This window comes from Fundulus heteroclitus, chromosome 21 (genome assembly GCF_011125445.2).
Source record: "Fundulus heteroclitus isolate FHET01 chromosome 21, MU-UCD_Fhet_4.1, whole genome shotgun sequence".
Taxonomy (NCBI): domain Eukaryota; kingdom Metazoa; phylum Chordata; class Actinopteri; order Cyprinodontiformes; family Fundulidae; genus Fundulus; species Fundulus heteroclitus.
This window is the reverse complement of record NC_046381.1, coordinates 9,645,176-9,666,135: the sequence shown is the minus strand read 5'-3', so window position 1 is coordinate 9,666,135 and position 20,960 is coordinate 9,645,176. Positions and strand designations below refer to the sequence as shown.

At 41.0% G+C, this 20,960-nt stretch overlaps 2 protein-coding genes across 4 annotated transcripts; both read left to right on the top strand.

The window, feature by feature from the left end:
• The first annotated feature begins 3,601 nt into the window (after positions 1–3,601).
• Positions 3,602–9,170, top strand: myl12.1 (myosin, light chain 12, genome duplicate 1). Its single transcript, XM_012853202.3, has 4 exons — positions 3,602–3,736; positions 5,715–5,920; positions 6,758–6,919; positions 8,164–9,170. The coding sequence occupies exons 2-4, from the start codon at positions 5,737–5,739 to the stop codon at positions 8,334–8,336; spliced, it is 519 nt and encodes a 172-aa protein (XP_012708656.1). The 5' UTR covers positions 3,602–3,736; positions 5,715–5,736; the 3' UTR covers positions 8,337–9,170.
• A 1,216-nt stretch (positions 9,171–10,386) lies between these two features.
• On the top strand, positions 10,387–20,944 carry fastkd3 (FAST kinase domains 3). 3 transcript variants are annotated; one of them, XM_012853203.3, is made up of 7 exons: positions 10,387–10,503; positions 11,385–12,832; positions 14,951–15,036; positions 18,209–18,383; positions 19,066–19,135; positions 20,460–20,574; positions 20,677–20,944. In XM_012853203.3, exons 2-7 carry the CDS (start codon positions 11,401–11,403, stop codon positions 20,773–20,775), a joined length of 1,977 nt encoding a protein of 658 aa, XP_012708657.2. In that variant the 5' UTR covers positions 10,387–10,503; positions 11,385–11,400; the 3' UTR covers positions 20,776–20,944. The 3 variants fall into 3 exon arrangements, with proteins under 3 accessions (XP_012708657.2, XP_021166626.2, XP_021166625.2); XM_021310951.2 differs by having other exon boundaries at positions 10,415–10,493; XM_021310950.2 differs by lacking the exon at positions 10,387–10,503 and adding an exon at positions 10,532–10,675.
• Positions 20,945–20,960: the final 16 nt, after the last annotated feature.

The following is a 20,960-nucleotide window of genomic DNA, read 5'->3' as shown; positions in this document are numbered from 1 at the left end:
CTTATTTAGCTGCACATTTCAAGGAAAAATATAGTAATTTCAAGAAAATGTTCCTTACTTTTACCTCTCTTTTTGCAGTGTGACAAAATGTGAAAATGTTCCAGGAGTCTGAATGCTTGTGATGTCGATGTGACAAACCCTCTGTAGTTTTTCATACTTTAGTATATTATAATTATTCTTGATATTTGATGTATTCATGGGTCAAGAGGAAAATATTTAAATGTAGACATGATAACAATAAAATAGTCAGGATAATCATGTCATAACATTTCCAAAGAAAGTGTTTCCATATAACAACTGCGCACTCTAGTGGTTAAATTTGAGACAAAAGTGATTGGTCCATTCATCCAATGATTTTATTCACTTATCCTTGTAGGGGTCACAGTCTGCTGGTGTTTATCTCCAGTGGTCATAGGGTTAGAGGTGAGGTACACGCTGGACAGGTCACCAGGCCATCACAGGGCAACACAGAGACACAGACGCGCATGCACACGCTCCCTTCTACGGTAGAAAGACAAATTAGCCTAATAATTAGCCCAGTTTTTGGATGGTTAGAGGAAGCCGGATCAACCTGGAGAAGAACCAGCAATGCATTGTGAGAACATGCAAACTCCATGCAATAAAACCCCAGGCCAAGATTCGATTCCAGGACCTTCTTGCTGCAAAGCAACTGTGCCTGCCTTCTTAGCTTCTTTAAAATCACAAGATACCAAGGCAGTAATCCTCCTATCAGAAGATTTTTAAATGATTAAATAACAAGACATAACGCATCCTCTAGCTTTGCTCGATTCCTGAATGGATCTGAACAATTCCACTTTTAAAACAGAAAAAAAAATCCAGCTGAAGTGGCTCGTCTGTCTGTCATGCACTGCAAAAAGGGAACTAAAAGTAGGTAAAATCATCTTGAAATTTGTGTATTTTTCATTGATCTGAGCTGGTAAATCAGACTATCTGCCAACAGAATAAGATTTTTGCACTTAAAATAAGAACAATTCATCTCCATCATTTTATTTCAAGTGCAGGATGTCTAATTATCTTGTTTTAGGGGTAGAAATTCTCTCTCCATTGGCAAATAGTCTTAATTAGCTCCTCAAATCAAGGAAAAATATACATATTTTAAGAAAATGTTACTTACTTTTAGTTCCCTTTTTGCAGTGTGACCTGATGAGGACAGGGAGGAGACAAACTCAGAAGCACTGCATCAGGATCAGGGCCGGATTATCCATAAGGGCCAGTGGGCCAGTGCCTAGTAGCAGTTGCAGTTGCCACAAATTTTGTATTAATTATTAAAGCATACTTTTCAGAGACGTGTTGTCATATATGCATTTGTTATTTGTCGCTGTGTTTTTCCCTTTCTTTTTATTTCTCTATTTCTGCATTTCTATATTTCTCATATTTTCTTTATCCTTGTTTATCTCCAATGCATTTTAAATAATCTCAAAGCTGTTTCTAATATATGTCATGTGAACAACATCCAAGTGTGAAGAGGAGCAAATATCAGGAAAATTCATCTGGGACAGTTAAGCTTTAATGTCCATAGGATTTATATATTTGGTAACAGGTGGGATCTTATATAGAATGAATATTACACATTTAGGAACTTGTACACTAAAGCAACCAGGTTATTGAGGGTTTCTGTTGTTGTTGTTGTTGTTTGTTTTTTTACATATTTCCCTCTAATAAGTTTGTTTTTCACTCCAATTGTACATGATATTCCACAACGCATTTGAAAACCGCTTGTAAATGACTCATAATCTATGTAATATCATTTCTGTTTGGCCTGCCTCACAAAGCTAAATCTGTCCATGACAAACAGTGCATGTTAAACTTTGTTATGAGTCTGGACACAAAAAGACACATGTGGCCTATTTTAAACACTGAGTCAACAGAGAAACACTAAAGCCTCTGTTGAAACAATGGCTGCTGAAACAACTGCTGTCTCACTCATGCTGGACAACCGGTAGATATAAATATCCATCATGTCATCATATTTTTTTTCAGTTTTTGTTTTTAGTTAAGTGAATGAACCAGCATTTATTGTTTTATTCAAATAAGTTTAGGTCTTATTCTTATGGTAAAGAATAAAAACCCAAAGTTCACAAATCAACCTTTAAATAGAAATGTTAAACAGTCAGAATCTATAAAGTGCTTTTCCAGCCACATAGATCATTCAAAGCGCTTCATTCTGCAGCCACATTCACACGCATAAAACATGCACACATTGATACAACGATACGCAGATCGGTAGGCAACTTGAGGTTAAGTGCCTTGCCCAGGGGCACATCAACATCCACCAGAGGGAGGCAGGTATCAAACCCGCTCTTCCAACTGATCCAAAGTTGATTTAAAGCTACAGCAACAAATCCAAAAGAACAACAACTCTAAAGAGGTTTATAATACTAGAAAAAAATATTTAGAAATACAACAATTGGGATATGTATATGTGTGTATACTTTTATTCAGACACTATGGACCATATTATGAAAACTAAAGAAAATATAATACTTTCCATGTTAGAGAGGATAATGGCAGACTGGCTCCATGTGTAGCTGTGTCTTGGAAATAAACACAGTTAAGCAGATAGACTCCAAGCCAGTTTTCTGGTCAGGAGGACGAAAACGAGCACATACAGTTAGTTGCAGTAAACTCTCAGCTAATAGCTATGTCCAGGAGAGAAATGGGGTAATTAAACTTTATATTAGTTTTTGGTTTTGTGGCCAAGTCATGCTGAAAATTAGATCTGAATCCCCATAAGGCTTGTCAACAAAGGGGAGCATTAAGTGCAATGAATTTTCCTGGTGGTGTTTTTTTTTCTGCGCCTTGCACTTGGATGTGATTCCACCACACTTTTTCCTTCCACCTAACTTTCCATCCTTTTGAAAACAAAATCACGAGGACAGCTTGTGTCTTAAGCAGTGGCTTTTTGTTACTTACCCTCCTTGGTAAAGGGTCTGTAGTGTTTCCTGGACAACTGCCAAGTCAATAGTCTTCCCCATTATTATGGAGGCCAACAACAGTAACATTGTGCTGACTGTTAGGAATTCTGTATTATTTGGACAAATTCAATATTCAGATTTTCAGATGAGATAAATGTTGGGTTTTCAACTGCTAAATTGAGCTAAATTAACATAATGAACGCTTAAAATATGCTTTATTGTATAATCGATCTACGTATAATCTAATCAATATGAGTTTCATCTTTTGAATTGAAACCCTTAACTACATTTTATTTTGATAATCTTCTAATGTGTCGAGACGCACCAATATTTGACTAGAACGGCCATGGCCACTCGGGACTATTTAAATTTTATCTCGACTTAACTGGATGAATTGCGAAAGACAAAGCAGGGCATGTTCTCCGTTCCCTTAAAAGGGCATATCTGCGAACTTCTACGCAGCAAAGCCAAGGGAGCGTTTGTGGGAAATTACACTTATTCCCCCGGGGGAACTCGAAAAAGTGCAGATTTATTTTTAAAGTTCACCATTTGCCTCAATGTTCATAACAGTATTAGTTGACTAAATTTAATTTTATAACGTTATATTTTGGGGGGAAAAACTCTCCATATTTGTTTTATAATAAGAATAAATTGTGCGACAACCAGCGTTTACTCCCCCCTCCTGTTTATAAACTTGGTTTGTTCCGACGTTCAGCTCCGAAGCCACAGCATCAGGAAGTGAAGGGCGGTGGTTGAGCAGCGAAGCAGCAATTATCTTAAAATTATCAGCTCGTAGAAAGGTAAGACTACGTTAAAATTATTCTTCAGAGATTATTTAGCTGCACACAAATGTCTTTTACATGTTTTATGTCGCCTAACGGCTGTAATTGTTTAAGTTTTACAAGTAAATACCACCTAAATTAACCGTTTCCAGAGCTAGACTAAGAGCTATAAAAACAGTTAGCCGCGCGGCTAATCTCAAGGAAGCTAGCCTTATAGCATGAAATGTAACATTTGATTGCTTACCCAGAAATTTTAGTTTGTAAAGTTATAAAAAAAAATGTATCTACATTGTTAAAAGGGTGTTGCTGTATTTATGTACCGCTCGCGTTTAATTTGCTTATATAATAATGTTTAAACCAGGCCTCAAGGCACTTTAGAGAACCCCAAAGGTAACAGGTTTGACGACCTGCTAATGGTCGGTTTCTGGTATTTATAGTTAAGGTAATGTGAAAATAGTGGAGTTCGTGACAGTTATTACAAACATTTTTTAAATCTGCGACAAAAAGACAAACCAAAAGAGTCGACAGTTTTTATTGCATGTGTGAAATAAGTAGTTTGTTTTTGTGATAACCAAGATGAGGAGTTGTCTAAAAAATAAAAGGTTGTGATGCAAGGCGTAAAACTTGATTGTATCGATCTTGCCTAAATTATTGAGTTCGTTATGGTTGCTTGTGTCCACATACTGATTGTATTTGCTCTCCAGAGCGTTGTGTAAAGACAAAGCAGTGGAAGTCTACATTCCAGACATGTCCTGATAAGGGCATCCGTCCTCACATCAGTGACTTTCCTATCCCCAGTGAAGGCAGCCAGCTGTCCAGCCTAAAAAACAGGGGAACATTTCCATTTTTAGCTCAGCTGGGGACACAACCCCAGGGATTCACTGCCTGGGAATTAAATTGCATCGCCTCTGAGATTAGATGTAGCATCGCATAATTTTATTTTGAGTAGCATGATCTAACAGACTTTATTCTTTTGTATGATGGGGTCGAACCCCTTGTCTTTCATTTACCTGCTGTGTATGAATAAAATGACTTTGTTCTTAACAGGTCTAAAGTCGATCGGTAATTAAAATCACACATGTGAATATTTAGAATTATTTTTTTTTTTTAACGGGTATGTATGCATGTGACGCGTTAAGTCCTGACTCTTTCATCAGTTTCCAGCTGCACACACATTTACAGATGACCAGAACAGGCTGTTCCTCAACGATACCGTATCCCTGGGGCAAAATTTTGTTCGCTTTTTATTGTATGCATGTTGCAAAAACAATTATTAGTTAAAGAAAACTCCCTTCCCCCCCAAAAGTTAAGTAAAGCAGCAACATCAAGCTTTAACCATACGCTCAACCTGTGTCCTGGCCGTAGTATTTGGGGTATTTTTTATTATTTTTTTTTGTATAGATGCGGACATTTTGAAATGGTTCCGGTTTTGAAAGGGCAAATGGATTATTTCAGTTCAGAAATGCTCAATATTCATGCAGACTAGGCCCACAAACCTATTTATTTTGTACTACTTCAACTACTGATAGAGAAATGTGTGTGAGTGGGGCATCAAAATGTGCTAGATCCCAATGGACCTCCTAAATGGCCAGTTCCTCTTCTGGCGTATTCTGTTATACCTTTTCTAAGGACTATTGGCTCATAAAGGAGAAGTTTCTTTAGTAGCGATTAAATAATTCTTCAAGTAGAAAGCAACAGTTACAATAATAATGCCGTTTAAACATTTAAGTAGATGTTAATACTCTATACCAGGTTTTTAACTGAAACTCAGTGAGTGTTGTTGTAAAATTGTGTGAATTTTTAGTTTTTGTTTATTAAATTACTAGAAAGGAAAACAAAAAAGACAGCCTTTCATGTTTGAGGGGTAACTTCCTGGCTTTTGGTCTATAGCCAATTTATCATGGTTTCTATGCCTAAAGTGGACTTTATTTTACGTTTTTCTCTAAGCTTTACCAGGAAAAACTGGTTTACACTGATGTGTTTTCCACTTGTGCAGAAATAAACCAAAAGCAGTCACAATGGCGAGCAAAAAGGCTAAGGGAAAGACCACCAAGAAGCGCCCTCAGCGCGCCACCTCCAACGTCTTTGCCATGTTCGACCAGTCCCAGATTCAGGAGTTCAAAGAGGCCTTTAACATGATCGACCAGAACCGGGACGGCTTTGTGGACAAGGAGGACCTTCATGACATGCTCGCCTCCCTGGGTGAGTAAAGTTTGGGAATACATTTAAACCAGTTTATTAGCTTTCAGTCCTGCAGGTAATGCTGCTTCAGTCATAATGGCGTCCATTCTTTTTGCAAGCAGAAGTGCTTTTCTCTCATGTATAAAAGCACTTCATAGATGAAGTGTGCTGCGCTCGGGGCGAGGAGCGGCCACGCCTCAATTTATGGAACAAACTGAGGAGGTCTTTAGCAGGTTTTTTTAGAAGCAAACTTAAATTTTGTTTTAGCTTTTTGGTGACTTTAGTAATGTTTTATTCTCTATAAATTATTTTATTGCTTTAAGTTTTGATTTTGTTTGCTATTTAGCGTTTGTTGCTGTGATTAAGAACTTTACAAGTGTAAATTTTATTTATTTGCAGTCCTTCAAACCGTCACATATGTCAACATGTAGCTTTTCCGCTCATGTTTAGGCCAATTAAAAAAAAAAAAGTAATTCCCTTCTGTTTGGGTTTTTCTGTGAAGCACGCGTGTATGAAAGGTGTTCTGTAAGTTTAGAATATCTGTTCCTGTCAGGCAGAAATATTGTCGCTCATGAAGCTGATGAAATAAGAGCCGATAATGGATTTTTTTCAAACTTGGGTTCTGATTCGAGTTACGACCAGACGGTCATTCATGTTCTCTACTGTAAGACTGAGCGGGCCTGTCTGAAACAAGCTGAGCTTCCCCCCTGCCGTACTACCTGCAGCGGTTTAGCTGCCAAACATGGACTTCATGCAGACGGAGATAACAGAGGGTGGCAGAAATGATCCTTAAAGCTTTCACTTTCTGCTCCTTTAAAACGCTGCTGTCTAATTTTAAGAGCACTTGTCTTTCTAAAGGGAAAAATCCAAATGAAGACTACCTGGAAGCCATGATGAACGAAGCCCCCGGACCGATAAACTTCACCATGTTCCTCACCATGTTTGGAGAAAAGCTAAACGGCACGGACCCGGAGGATGTGATAAGAAACGCCTTCGCCTGCTTCGACGAAGAGGGAACAGGTAAATCTGAGCTCCTTCATCTTCAAGAGCTATGCGTGTTTTTTTTTTTTTTTTTTTTTTTTTTTTTTTTATGGATGAGAAATAAAACTTGTGACAGTCTCAAAATGCAGGGATTCTGTGGATTCTTGGAAAATCTGGAATCAGTCGGATGTCCTAGTTTTAAGTCTGGTTAAACTTAGAAATACATGTTTGGACAAATGTTTGACTTTTCTAGACTGATTCCTTTGTACACATTTTTTCTCTCTCTAAATTGATTTATTTCTGACGTCTTTCATCTTTGATTTGCTGGATCAATACTGAACTTTTAGTCCTATGTATTGATGTCATGTGATTTTATTTTTATTTTTTTTTAAACCTTTGGAGCCGCTGACAAAAGCCAGAGAGGGATAAACCCTCATTTAAAGTTCTGAAAGACAGTCTGCCTATTGCTTTAAAATGGTTCCATGGTTCTTAGATCCTGGTTTAGATCCCTGGTACAGTGAGAAATTTTTTTTTCTTAACTGTGCTTTAAAGATCTGGTATCTACATGTATGATAATCCAGGCCATATTTGGCAAATCTCAAGAAGAATGCACATCAGTGCCACAGTGAAGCACAGAAAATAAAATGCTTTATTGTCATGGAACGCCTCACGCTGAAGCGCACAAAGTATAAACGGATTACTTGACCTCAGCTGAGGAGTTTTTAACAAAAGCTTTGACACTAGTAAACAGAACAAGATTGTTATTGGGGCGTCTTGGCTGCCAGCTAATTGCTTCCTGTGAGAGCTGTTTCTATAGAAAGTAGTTGGGGTGTGTTATTCAATGTGGCCCTGCTGTGTTTTCCTTAAATATTAAATCCCCAATTTATAAAGTTTGCACATGGGAGACTTCATAAATTAGACTTTCAGTCATTAACTTTCTGATTTTGTTCATGGAAACTAAATTTTAGGCATAAGGAACAATGAAAATCCACCATAGCATCAAGATATATTATTGGAAAGCAGAGTTTTAATACACCTCACCTGAAATGTTTTAGCCTTGCCAATACTGAATCCCAGCAGTCCATTGCAATTGTAATATTGTACATATTTGGTCTTTAATTGTTTCCTGTCCCATAATTATTAACTTTGAAAGTCTAAAATAAGTTGACTCTCATAATTGATGGTAGCTCTTAAAATTCTGAGTTTCAAAAAATCCAAAAGATGATCATTTCTTCACGTGGTTCTAATTCTCCTTGCTGTGTTTGTCGAACGTCTTGCCTCAGGTTTCATTCATGAGGATTACCTCAGGGAGCTGCTCACAACGATGGGGGACCGGTTTACAGACGAGGAGGTGGACGAGCTCTTCAGGGAGGCCCCCATCGACAAGAAGAGCAACTTCAACTACGTGGAGTTCACGCGCATCCTAAAGCACGGTGCCAGGGACAAGGACGATTAAAGCACCACCGCCCCCCCTCCCTGCCGTCAGCTAGATCACAATGCTGCATGTCTCAATTTTACAGTGAAAGGCAACGTTTGTACAAACCAAAGCAATACCTTTCCTCTCTGTTTGCTGTGAACTTGCAGTTTTGCCAAATGAGTTTGTAAAATCTGTCGAGATGTGATGTGGAAGAACATTAGTAGGAGACTCTGCAGTTCATGTGATCATGTTTAGCTGAATTTTTACACTTATTATATAAACTTTTGAAAATAAAAGCCCTATATCAAATTGTATTTTTTTTTTTTGACCATTCCCCTTCCATAAATCACATCTGTAACCAAGTGCATTATTCTGTCTTTTCTTTCCTCGGTGTTGAAGCACATTTTTATGGACCAACTTTCTTCTCTGTGGGGTTGTTGAGACAAGTCTGCTCTCCTTTTTCCACTAAATTCATGCAGCGCGTTCTGACTTGTACAAGCTGGATTCTTTAGGAGCCAGCAGGAAGTCTCCGTGTGCTAGATCATATTTCTGTTTCTGTCATGTTTGGCCCTACATGGCAAGAAATGTGTGCGGATGCAAATTTGAGCGGTCTGGTTTTGCCTGTTAATCTAAAAGCCTCGAGTAATAAAACACTTAACTTCACAAAGGGACGTTGAGCTGCAAGTCAAGATTGCCCAGCGGATGACCTCGTTCAGTTTGAGTCGGCTCAGTTCACATCACCCATTTAAAATAAGAATGAATAAAACAGTCTTTACTGTGCTGGTGTCTGCTGATAATGTTAAGCCTGTGTGGGATCACTTTCAGTAAGGCTTAACCAGGTTATTTTTAATAAACATGGTCTGTTCAAACAAATTCTGTTTTCTTTATATTCATCTCAAACGAATTAGTATATTTTATTACAGTAATTCAATGTATTGTCCTCCAGAAAAGTACGTCCATGCGTTCTATGCTTGGTCAGGGATCCTTTTGCACGGAGTCGATCAGCCCAGGTTTTATTTAATAGAATTAGGCACATCTACATTTGGTCACGGGGCTTATCTTTCTGTTGAAACGCATGTAATTGATCTCAATGGGATTTAGATAAGTCTACTTTGACGGCCAATCAAGCACAGTGACGCTGTGGTTTTAAGTCCTGGAAAGCACAATTGTAAGCCATGTCATGGAGACAATGGTTTGTGTTTTTTTTTTTTTTTTTTTTTAGCTCTCAGGCTTCAGTCCCACACCTTGTGAAATCCCAAAAATGTTGGAGTGGGTGTCGCTTCATAATTACCTAAGTGCCGAGGTTTTGTTTTTGCAATATTTTCCATAATTTTTCCTTCTGCTTTTCCAGCAATATGTTTAGTTAACAGCACTGTACTGACAGTGTGAGCTTTCATTAGGTCTTGTGTAATCTTGAGAAACTGAATATTTGTTTTAATCAGTTGCCAATCAAATCACAGTTAACAAAATAAAAGGAGTACTATATTTTGTGAATATTAGTATACATTTTCGAATTCAATTATTGGAAATTACATGCATGCATATGGGATGCAATTTATGTGGCCAGGTCGAAAATTGGCCTAGTCAGATTGTCCTTAACGTGCTTAGGACAAACAAAAAAAACCAAAAAACTTTTTGCACAAATTTTATTGTAAAAACCCAAACAACATTCAGGGTTTCGCATCTTTTGTTTTCTTGTGACTACATTACTTAGCGTCGCCTAACCCATTTAAAGTCAAGATCTCGATATGTCCAAGACTACTAACCTATTAAGGCAGATATTACGAATACTGAATCCATTTGAACTAAACTAAATGTTTGAACCACAAATTAACGTGCGTTTGGATTGTTTTTTATCGCCCTCTAGTGTCTCACAGCCAGGGTCAAGGCTGTAAGTTTGATACATTCATGAGCACCCCTAAAATATAGGAATCATAAAAGTACACGATAAAGAATTATAAAGGATAATGATTTCGACATATTCTTTTAAACGACTTGCCAATTATTTCGTGTATTTACAGACTGCATCGTTACACAACAACTATTAGATGCGTTTTACGTTTTATTGGGCCTAGCTTAATCAAACGTTCGATAGTTCCATTATTTCCGAGGGGACGCAAACGCCGCACGCTACTACAGCTACAACGTGAGCAGCACCGCGGCTGTTAGCACCGGTTTCACTCTCAGCGGCCGTCGGTAGGTCCAGGTATGAATTTTATCAGCTCACAGCCTCATTTCTTGCATTTTTGTTGCCGTGAATAAAAAAAACATCGTCTCTCCCAACTTGGTTATATGACAACCAGCCACACGACTAATGTTAAAAGGAGACAAGCTCACACCGTAGCAGGAGGCTAACGCAGCTAGCAGCAGCCCTGAAGGTTGGTTACTTAAGAGGAGCAGAGGAAGAGTTAGTTTATGCAGCCCAGCTTGTTTTCTTGGGATCATCCGGTCCGAGGCTGATAAAAACCTTAAAATAATTGATATGGGGGATCATCTGTATTTGGTGTCATTCTGTTCAACTTATAGCCCCTTTTACACCACCTGTGTTTAAACTTTTATACCTTCTGCGTCCAGCGTTGCCATTATTATGGTTTGCCACAGCAAAGCAGCACCGGCCTCTATGCGGTTTCCCGAAACCTTGAAGTTTTCTCGTTCTGTCACATTAGAATCAGAAACCTTTGTGGTTTTATTGTTTTATTTGGAGGTTTGTGTGGCGGACCGTCACAGAGAAGGAAAACGAGCATTTTTGTCCTTCATCTCTGACCAGCTTCCGGGTCCCTGCTTCAAATAAACAACTCCTACAGGACCATGAAGGCACCATTTATTGTTTTGTTTTTTGTTTTTTTTCTTGTTTCCATCAGTAAGGATTGTGTTTTCAGACTGTCCTAAATAATTTTCGACCAGCCACCCACAGGACTTTCAAAATGTAATTTATTTTGTTTTCCACAATTCTGATGATGTATGAACCTCATAAACACATTTTAGTGCTCAGGGAGGCGGCTCAGGTATGGCCTGGCCTTGCTTTTCTAGTTTGCCTCTGGCATTTCCACCCACCCTGATGCTCAGATGTCCTCTTCTGTGTTTCAGCTGAGGGACCGGACTCATGGCCCCGAAGCTCATCCAGAACCTTCGGCTCCTGGCGCCGTTGGGCGGCGTCCATCGTTACCTCGCCGGCGCTGCGGGCCCCTCCTCGTCTGCGGCCGGCGGGCGTACGGCGTCCGGCCGCTGCGTCCAGAGACGTGGCTGCTGGAAGCTCCGGACAGAAGGCGGGACGAGGAGCGTGACCACCGTGGTCCGGGGGGGCTCGTTCGCCGCCAGCAGCTACGTGGGACTCCACAGAGACTCCGAGCTGCGGTTCCGCCTGACCCAGCTGCACCCGCCGTCGGCCGAGGAGGAGCGGGGCTTCCGGCGGGCCCTGGAGACCTGCTCCGCCTCCCCGCAGGTCCTCAAGCTGCTGCGCTCCGTGGAGGTCCTGTCGGACACCATGGCCGCGGCCTCCCTTCACCGCGTGGCCGACCTGGAGCGGGAGGGAGCCGCTCTGAGGGACCCGTCGGTGCTGGAGACGGACACCATCCGGGCCCTCTGCTACCAGCTGGAGCAGGACTCCGAACGGCTGACTGAAGCCGGCTTGGTGTCGGCCCTCCACGCGTGCGCCCGCCTGTTTCTGGACCCCCGGAGCACGCTGATGGAGCGCCTGCTGTCGGAGAGCCAGAGGAGGCTCATCAGAGGGCGGATGGCGGTCGGGGAGCTGTGCACCCTGGGTCAGGCCGTGCTGGCCACGGAGGGCCCGGGGTCCGGGACGCTGGAGCAGGCGATGGCGCAGATCCAGAAGCAGGAGCCCGGCCAGTGGAGCCTCGCAGACCTGGTAGCCGTGTACAGACTTCTGGAGGGGTGCGTGGGGGAAGAGGGCAAACACAGGGACTTGCTGAACGCCATGCACACCCACGCCGTGACCGTCACCTCCAGGATGGACCCGGCCGCCGTCAGCGGCGTGCTGAGCTGTCTGGTCGCCCTGAACCAAACGCAGGCCATGCCCCTGGTGATCAGCCTGTGCAAGCAGGCGGTGCGGCACGTGGCCCACTTCAGCGACGAGGAGCTGAACCGCGTGCTGCGCGCCCTCATCCACTTCGGCCACAGCGATCACTACTTCGTGGAGGCGATGGAGAAGCACGTCCCCGCCGCGGCCTTCACCGCCCACCCGGAGACGGTGGCCACGGTGGCGCAGTTCTTCGGCCACAGGGGCATCCTGTCCCCGGCCGTCTTCGACGCCGTCGCCGGCAGCTTTGTGTACCGAGCCGACGGCTACAGCACCAGCCAGATCGCCCGGCAGATCGCCGCCTTCGGGAAGCTGGGTTACCTTCCGCCCAACGCCAGCCAGCTGTTCAGGAAGGTGGAGACCGTCCTGCAGACGCGGTTCTCCCAGTTCCAGCCGCGGACGCTGCTCGACCTGCTGCACGCCTGCGTCCTGGTGCAGAGGTTCCCCGTCAACCACGTCGCCAAAGTCTTCAGCAGTTATTTCCTGCAGCAGCTGCAAGGTGAGAGATGCTGTCGGCGCGTCACGGTAAATAGGAACCTCACTGAGAAGGGGGGATGACTTCAGTAGCCCGGTTCAAAGGGTGAAACGCACAAATCGTCACTAGGGCTGAACGATTTTGGAAAATCTAATTTAGATTTTTTTTCTTAATATTGCGATTTTTTTTTTCCAGTTTAATTTATCATGTCTTTTTAAACATATACAAACAACAAATCATTTTTTTTCCCTCGCTGTGCAGATTAGTTGCTAAAAGACCCACAGCATCTAAACTCAGAGCAGAAATTATTGCCTTCTACCTACAATATATTTCAACCAAAATTGCAATTTTGACTTTTCTCTGCATTAACCACAAGCAACAAAAATGGCGTCTAAATAAAGACATTTGTAAACAAGGACTATTTAAAACAAGAACTTTTAATGTTTCTATTAATCAGAATATTATTCAAGAGAACAGCTTTTAGTTGATTTGGACATCAATCTTTGTTGAACATAAAGTCCGACCAACAAACAAGTCTATGTATTAAACTGATTGACCTGTACGTAATGCTATGTATGATTATATAAACTCTAAAACAAGTAATAAAATTAGATTATCTCACTGCTGCAACTGTCTTCCCTTCCATGTGGAGGCAAACCCACTTTAAACATTTTAGCAACACCTAATGGACGTGTCTAATTCCCTGATTGTTACATAGCCAAAAACTGCAGACCTCGGCGATTTGGAAATTGCGTTTTTTTAAATCGCGATTATATTAAAAATGCAATTAATTGTTCAGCCCTAGTCGTCACACACAGGGGGATCTCAGATGTTTATTTCTGTTTAGTTTCAGCAAAGTTGTTTTTTGTTTTTTTTTAATAAAGAAATGTGATGTTACGACCGACGCTGTCATGGGGAAGACTGATCGACATCCTCCACATGGAGGTTAAGCAATAATAATGGTTATTGTAAGGCTGGACAGTAATTAAATAAAAATTTATATTGATCAATAGATGTAGAAATGATAGAAAAAAAGGGCCAATAAAAAGTTCAATAGAATAACAGTATCCTTCCTTTTTTGCATTGTAGCCGATGATGTCGTTTAATATTACAGTCATTACATCCTCCCAGCCAATCACAAACGCAGACACAGGAACGCTCCGTCACAAGCTCCGCCCCCTTCAAAGAGTTCAGAGAGCACATATTCTTTTTTTAAAAACTTTTAGTTTTGGTAAAAAGTTGCTTGAATAAGGGGTTGAGTTTCAATTCAGTATTTATGTGTTCTGTATCTACAAATAGGTTGCTAAGCAACAGCATAAAATGGCCAGGGCTGCACTTAAAATACATGTTTTGAATTTGTTGATAATTATCAATCAATATGATTTCTACTTTATCAATATGTTTTTTTTTTTTTTCTATATCGTCCAACCCTGGGTTATTGATTTAAAAAAAAAAAAAAAAAAGGCTGGGTCTTTATAAAGTGCTGCATCTAAGTATATTCCTGGAAAGTTTAGTGGAAGAAAAAAGTGTGATTAAAATTAGGTTTGCCATTTTTCTCTTTAAAATACTCCGCAGGTTTGCGTCCTGGGATTCAGGTCAGGCCAGCTTTCTGCTGCGGTCATAAAAGCAGGTGTTGGTCGTTGCTTTTCCTGAACGCTTCTCAGCAGAAGGAAGCAGGAAGTGCTTTCCTGGTGGACCGTTCTGCTGACTCTGGGCTTTGGGTAAAACGGTAGACCGACACCAGCAGACGGCATGGCTCCCCGGATCGTCACCGACTGGGGGAATGTCACACTGGACCTCGAGCACCATGGATGCTGTTGCATCTGCGTTTCCTCCACACTCCTGGATGGGGATTTACCAAATAAAAACAAGTCCCCTTTCGTCTGGTACGAGGAGTTTGGATTGACCGCTGCAACATGACCGTGGAAGCCATAATTTGAGAAATTCGGGTTTTAATTTTCATTTTCTGACTCAAAATGAGGAAAAACCAACAGTTAAACCATCAAATTCTTTTGAGAGGCGAACCGATACAAAATTTACATGTAAACTTTTCGATGAGTGATTTATTTACTTGTTCTAATTGAAGAGGAAGCGGCTTTTCTGTGGATCGGTGATGAAACGGCGTCTGGTTTTGTGCCCTAGGTGAGGACGTGAGAACTGAACGGGCGGTGCTGGCCCAGCTGACGCAGCTCTACATGACGGTGAAGCTGGAGTGTCCCTCCTACGAGGTAAACAGGCTTCAGAGGGATGAACACACGGGAGGGGGAACGGCAGAGAGCCGCGACAGAAACCTGAATACACACCCTACGGATTAGCACCAGTGTTGTCGGTTCAGTTCACTGTTTTTGTTGTTGTTGTTTTTTTTTTTTGTGGGCCCCCCTTCCCTCCTGAAATTCGTATAATGAACAGAACTCGGATGTTATAACGCTTTTCTCATGTTCTGTTTTATCGGAGATGTTTGGGGATTTCCTACATCCTGCAGTTTATTTTCTAGATCATATAAGCAACAGAATGTTGCACTGATACTGGTACTTGCGCAACCACTATTTTCTATTCTATTACGTAAATGATACTTGTATTATGAAATTCTGCTTAATAGTTTTAGGTCTGGATGCGTCTGGGAAAATTAACAAGAGTATGAGAAATCTTTTTATTTCCTGTTTCCTTGTGTCTTTTCTTCATTCTGTCAGTTTTGTCTGTCCTTCCTTGTCTTTCCCTTTTTTCCTTACTTCCTTTTTTACAGTTGTGTTCGAAATAATAGCAGTGCCTTTAGAAAAATGAGTAAATGTCAAAATTCTTCAAAGAAATTGTACTTTAATGAACACAGATACATTGGGGACACAGTACATTCTATTCCAAAGCAAAACAATTGCGCAAAGTCATCAAAACTTAAATAATAATAATAATATTTCAAATAAAGTAAGAAATGGCATGTTCAAAAGAATAGCAGTGTTGCCATCTTTCCTTGGAAACTCAAAAATGTACTGTACAAACAAAGAAATTCTTGATAAGTGAACCTAGCTGAGTATCCTAAACTAATATTTTGTTGCAAAACCACGGTTTCTGATGACTGCTTCACATCTGTGGTGCATGGAGTCAACCAACTTCTGGCATCGTTCCACAGGTATTGCAGCCCAGGATAATTGCACTGTATTCCACAATTCCTCAGCGTTTCTTGGTTTTGCCTCATGCACTGCACTTTTTATGTCAGCCCACAAGTTTTCAATGGGATTAAGGTCCGGGGATTGTGCTGGCCACTCCATCAGTTGAATCTTGTTCATCTGGAACCATGCTTTTGCTCGCTTGCTGGTGTGTTTGGGGTCATTATCCTGTTGAAAGGTCCACCTCAAAGGCATTTCCTCCTCAGCATATGGCAGCATGACCTCTTCCAGGATCCTGATGTACTGGAACTGATCCATGATCCCTTGTATGCGGTGAATCGGACCAACACCATAGTATGAAAAACATCCCCATATCATGATGCTTGCACCACCATGCTTAATGGTCTTCAGTGAGTACTGTGGCTTGAATTCTGTGTTTGCAGGGCGTCTGACATACTGCCTGTGACCCTTAGACCCAAAAAGAACAATCTTGCTTTCATCTGTCCACAAGATATTATGCCATTTCTTTTCAGGCCAGTCAATGTGCTCTTTGGCAAATTGTAAACGCTTCTGCACATGTCTTTTTCTCAGCAGTGGGACTTTGCGGGGGCTTCTTGCTGGAAGGTTAACCTCAGTAAGACGTCTTCTGATTGTCACAGTACTCACTGTCAACTGAAGGTCTTGCTTGATCCTCTTGGATCCCATCATTGGCTGAGTCTTCGCCAGTTTGGCTATTCTTCTGTCCATTCGAGGGGTTGTCTTTCTTTTTCTTCCTCGTTTTTTCAGTTTTTTGCTCCCATTTCAGGGCATTTGAGATCATTTTAGCTGAACAGCCAATGATTTTCTGCACCTCTTTGTATGTTTTCCCTTCTTTAATCAATTTTTTTATTAGGAAACGCTCATCTTCAGAACAGTGTTTTGAACGACCAATTTTCCTTGTTTTTTCAGGACAAATGCACAGCCAGCATGCCAGTTGTCTTGATCCTTAAATACGGATCACCTGTTAACACCCTTTTTTCCCAGAATACCCTCCCTAATTGATGCCCTCTCTAATTGAACTCACCACTGCTATTTTTTTGAACACACCCTTTTCAGTTAATCATTCAATTTCACAGAATCCACAGTATGCATGGCTGTCCTGTTGGGTTTGTTGGTTTTCTATACCTTTATTTTACCCCCCAGAAACTTATCTGGGGTATAGAGTTTGAAATGTTAATAACACCAGTGATTTTCTTGCTGCTGTTGAGGCACTGCTATTATTTCGAACACAACTGTACTTCATAAATTGTCCATTTATGTATCCTTCATTGTGTCATTGTTTCTTTCCTTCCTTCCTTCCTTCCTTCCTTCCTTCCTTCCTTCCTTCCTTCCTTCCTTCCTTCCTTCCTTCCTTCCTTCCTTCCTTCCTTCCTTCCTTCCTTCCTTCCTTCCCTGTGCTGCTCCTCTCTTTATTTCCTTGCATCCTTTCTTCCCTCCTGTCTCTCCTTCCTTTTTTTTATTATCAGTCCTTCGCTGTCTTTGTCTCCTCGCATCCGTTCTCTTTATTTCTTCCTGCCTTCCCTTTCCTAACTGGTGTCCCACTTACAGCCTGGCTGCCATAAATTCATAGAGCTGCAGTATTTTATATTTTAAAGCGAGCGATAAGGGCTCACGAACTCTAGAAGGTGAATTTATCACATGAATTTATAACATTTCCTTTAAAGTACTCACTAATGGATGAGACACATAAAAATGATGCAGTAAAAAAATATATGTAACTTAAATTTTTAATGCAGTTATGATAAAACAGAGTGATTTTAGTATTTAATTATGTTTTTAGTGATGTGAACCCCTTTGGTGCAGTCAACCTTCCAAAAATGACTAAATCAATCTTTTTTTTTCTTAAATATTTGTATATAATGTTTTAACACAGCTAAATTTGATTATATACAGTTGATGTGCCTTTTTTCTCCCCATCGTTTAATTCACTGAGCTTTCGAATCATTAGGATCTGTATCAGTTATGAGTATAAAGAGAGCATTTATATTACTAGTAAACCCAGTTTTAGTGTGAAGTATTGGACTATACCAGCTTATTGAATATTGCATCCCAGCCATCCTTTGCTGTTGCTATGCTGCACAAGTATTGTCCAGCGCTGCTTATATACTTTAGCTCTAGAAAGCTAAGCCATCCAGAGTCGCTACAATAGACTCTGGGGTGGTGAGGAAGCTTTTCGTAATGATCTTAAATTAATTAATTCTGCACATTTGTTTTAAATAGTTGTTTTTTTTGTATATAATTAGTTTTGTCTCCACATCAGGGTCCTCAGCTCCTGCCAAAGTACCGGGTCAAGTCTTTCCTCATGTCCAGTCGCTCTCTTGAGTCGCCAGTCGATCAGCAACTGTATAATTCTGTGAAAGCAGGGCTGGTGGATTTATTTGGAGCGCGATCGTTCTTTGGATCCAAAGTTCTCACGCCGTACTGCTACACACTGGGTATGCACTGTGCTATTTTTTTTTTAATTATCTTTTAACAGGGTTCCCGTGGATCCTTAAAGTCTTAAAAGGCATTTAATTCTGTAATATAAAACTAAGGCCTTAATTAGCATTAAAATGTCTTAAATCAGTCTTTCTTAGGTCTTAAAATTGTTGCCAGGTCATAAATAGGATTTTATTTTTGTAATCCTTACCAAACAGTAAAATAATATTTTATTTATATTTTTTTTAATTTACAGAACGGCTCAATGTAACCATTATTGGTTTCGCCCCGATAGCAGAACCAATATAAACTGTTGCGGCCGGACCATAGCTGTATTTTAGTAGAGAACAAAACAAAGTTTGTAAATTCAGTTCAGTAGTTGTTAAAAATATATCTGTAATTTGTGTTTTTTTAGCTGTCTTCCTATATGGAATGTTTTTTAAAATTTTAAACATGTCTACTGGGCCAGAAAGTAATGGTTTATGTTAAAATAAACATTTGGGTGAAGTTGTCGCAACCAGGTTTATCTTGTTTATCGGGAAGTTGGTCTTAACTTTTTATTTCAAGCGGCATTAAAAAGTCTTAAAGTCTTGAATTTAACTTGCCTTATGCTGTAGGAACCCTGTTTTAAGTGTGTAAGCAAAGTGTTTCCCAAAGCTCATCCTCCTGGAGACTGACCCGTTGTTGTTGTTGTTGTAGATGTGGAGGTAAAGCTCGACGAGGACGGATACGTGCTGCCAGCCAGTCAGACCAGCGACGTGCACAAGAGGTAAATTCCTCAGAGGAAGTCTTCATACTTCTTGAATATTTCCACATGTTCTGTTACAAGCGCAGAATTCTGTGCATTTTATTACCGTTTAATGCTTTTGACCAACAAGACGTATGGCATCATTTTGACAGATCCCCGGTTTTATGAATAAGTTCTAAAAGTGTTGTGTGCATTTATATTCCTTCACACATCAAACAATCCTCTTTTACTACAATTACAGCCGGAAGTCTTTTGAAGCAGGTTCCTGCCAGCTTTGCATGTCTATATCTGCACCAGCCCGACTGACTTAAACGGTTTAAGGCTCCATGGTCTTCCTGCCTGGAACAGACCGGACCAATCGCAGCACGGGGGGCGCCAGCATTACCCATAATGCAGCAGTGCTTTTCTGTAACCATAACAGTCAAGATAGACACAGAAACTTGTTGCTTGGTGCCTCGGAAAACTAAGAAAATAGGCCATGCAGCTTCAGATTTATTTTTATTTTTTTTGACAAAAGCAGCAATAATGGTTCACTGGAGAGTTTGCTCAGTGGCATGACATGTTTCTCGGACCAGAAATTACAAAAACGGAGCGCGTCAATGGGTTTTTCTGCATCACAGCCGTAGTTATCTGAGCTAACCTGTTGACGCTGACCCTGTTGGTCCCTCCTTTGAAATCAGGGGCTCCATCAGAATTACCCTAAATAACAGCTTCTGGCTCCCGTTCCTTGACCTTTCACGGGGTCAACGGTGCGAACTCTATCGCAGGGAGGAAAGGAGCTTTAACTCGGACATCATGGAGGATGTGAGTCAGATCAGGAAAACAAACTACAAACTGTTCTCTCTGCTCTCTGGACATCTTCGTTGATTTACGTCAGGAGGAAGCATAAAGGCTCCTTTTCCTACCTCCTTCCTTACTGACTGCACTATTTGGACAGCACTTATCATGGAGACCGCTGACGTATTCGGATTTAGCCGGGCTCTACTAGCTCCTTTCCAGACAGATACGCCGTAAGTCAGTCAGGCTATATCTGTGCACCTCAGTCTTCTTCACTAATAAACCTCCGAGCCTTCACAGGACAGCAGCGTTTATAACCAGATTAAATCCCTCTTAGGTAGACTCCTTTCACTAACCAGACATTTTTTTGTTGAATGAACGAATCTTTGTCATTGTCACAAGAACAACGAAATTTAAAAAGGTGCCATCAATCAGTGCATACGTTTAAAAAAGAAATCAGTCCCACAAGGCAGCTGATCACTCTGAATTTGTTCAAAATAAAGCAGCCTGTGTCCAAACGCACGGCCCACTTTCCAGATAGAAACGACTGATTATTACTGTTTTACAGGATAGCTCTTTGCATCGACGGACAGAAGAGGTTCACCACCAACGTCAGACAGCTACTTGGAAAAGAGGTCATAAAGCAGAGGCACCTGCAGCTGCTGGGCTACGAAGTTGTGCAGGTCTGACACCGGCCGCCTTCCCCCCAAGCTTTGATCTGTGCAGACTGCTTCTTGCCGGCTAATCTTAATTTATTTTTTTTAACTGGATTTCATTGTTTCTAGATTCCTTTTTATGAGTTTGAAGAGCTGAACAGCAGGAGAAGCGTGGTGGAGTATCTCCACCAGAAGATCTTCCCTCACACGTTCAGGCTGAGCTGGTGATCAGAAGAAGTAACCCGCTGTGAACATCAGGGAGCCTTTTTGTTTAAATAAATGCTTATTTATTTTTGCTAACTGCAATTCAACGCATAAAAAATAATAATAATGCCTTTAAGATGTATGTTCAGAACTGTGACTTATTTAATTCACCATTAAAGTGGCTGTAAACACACATGATCATTTTCAAT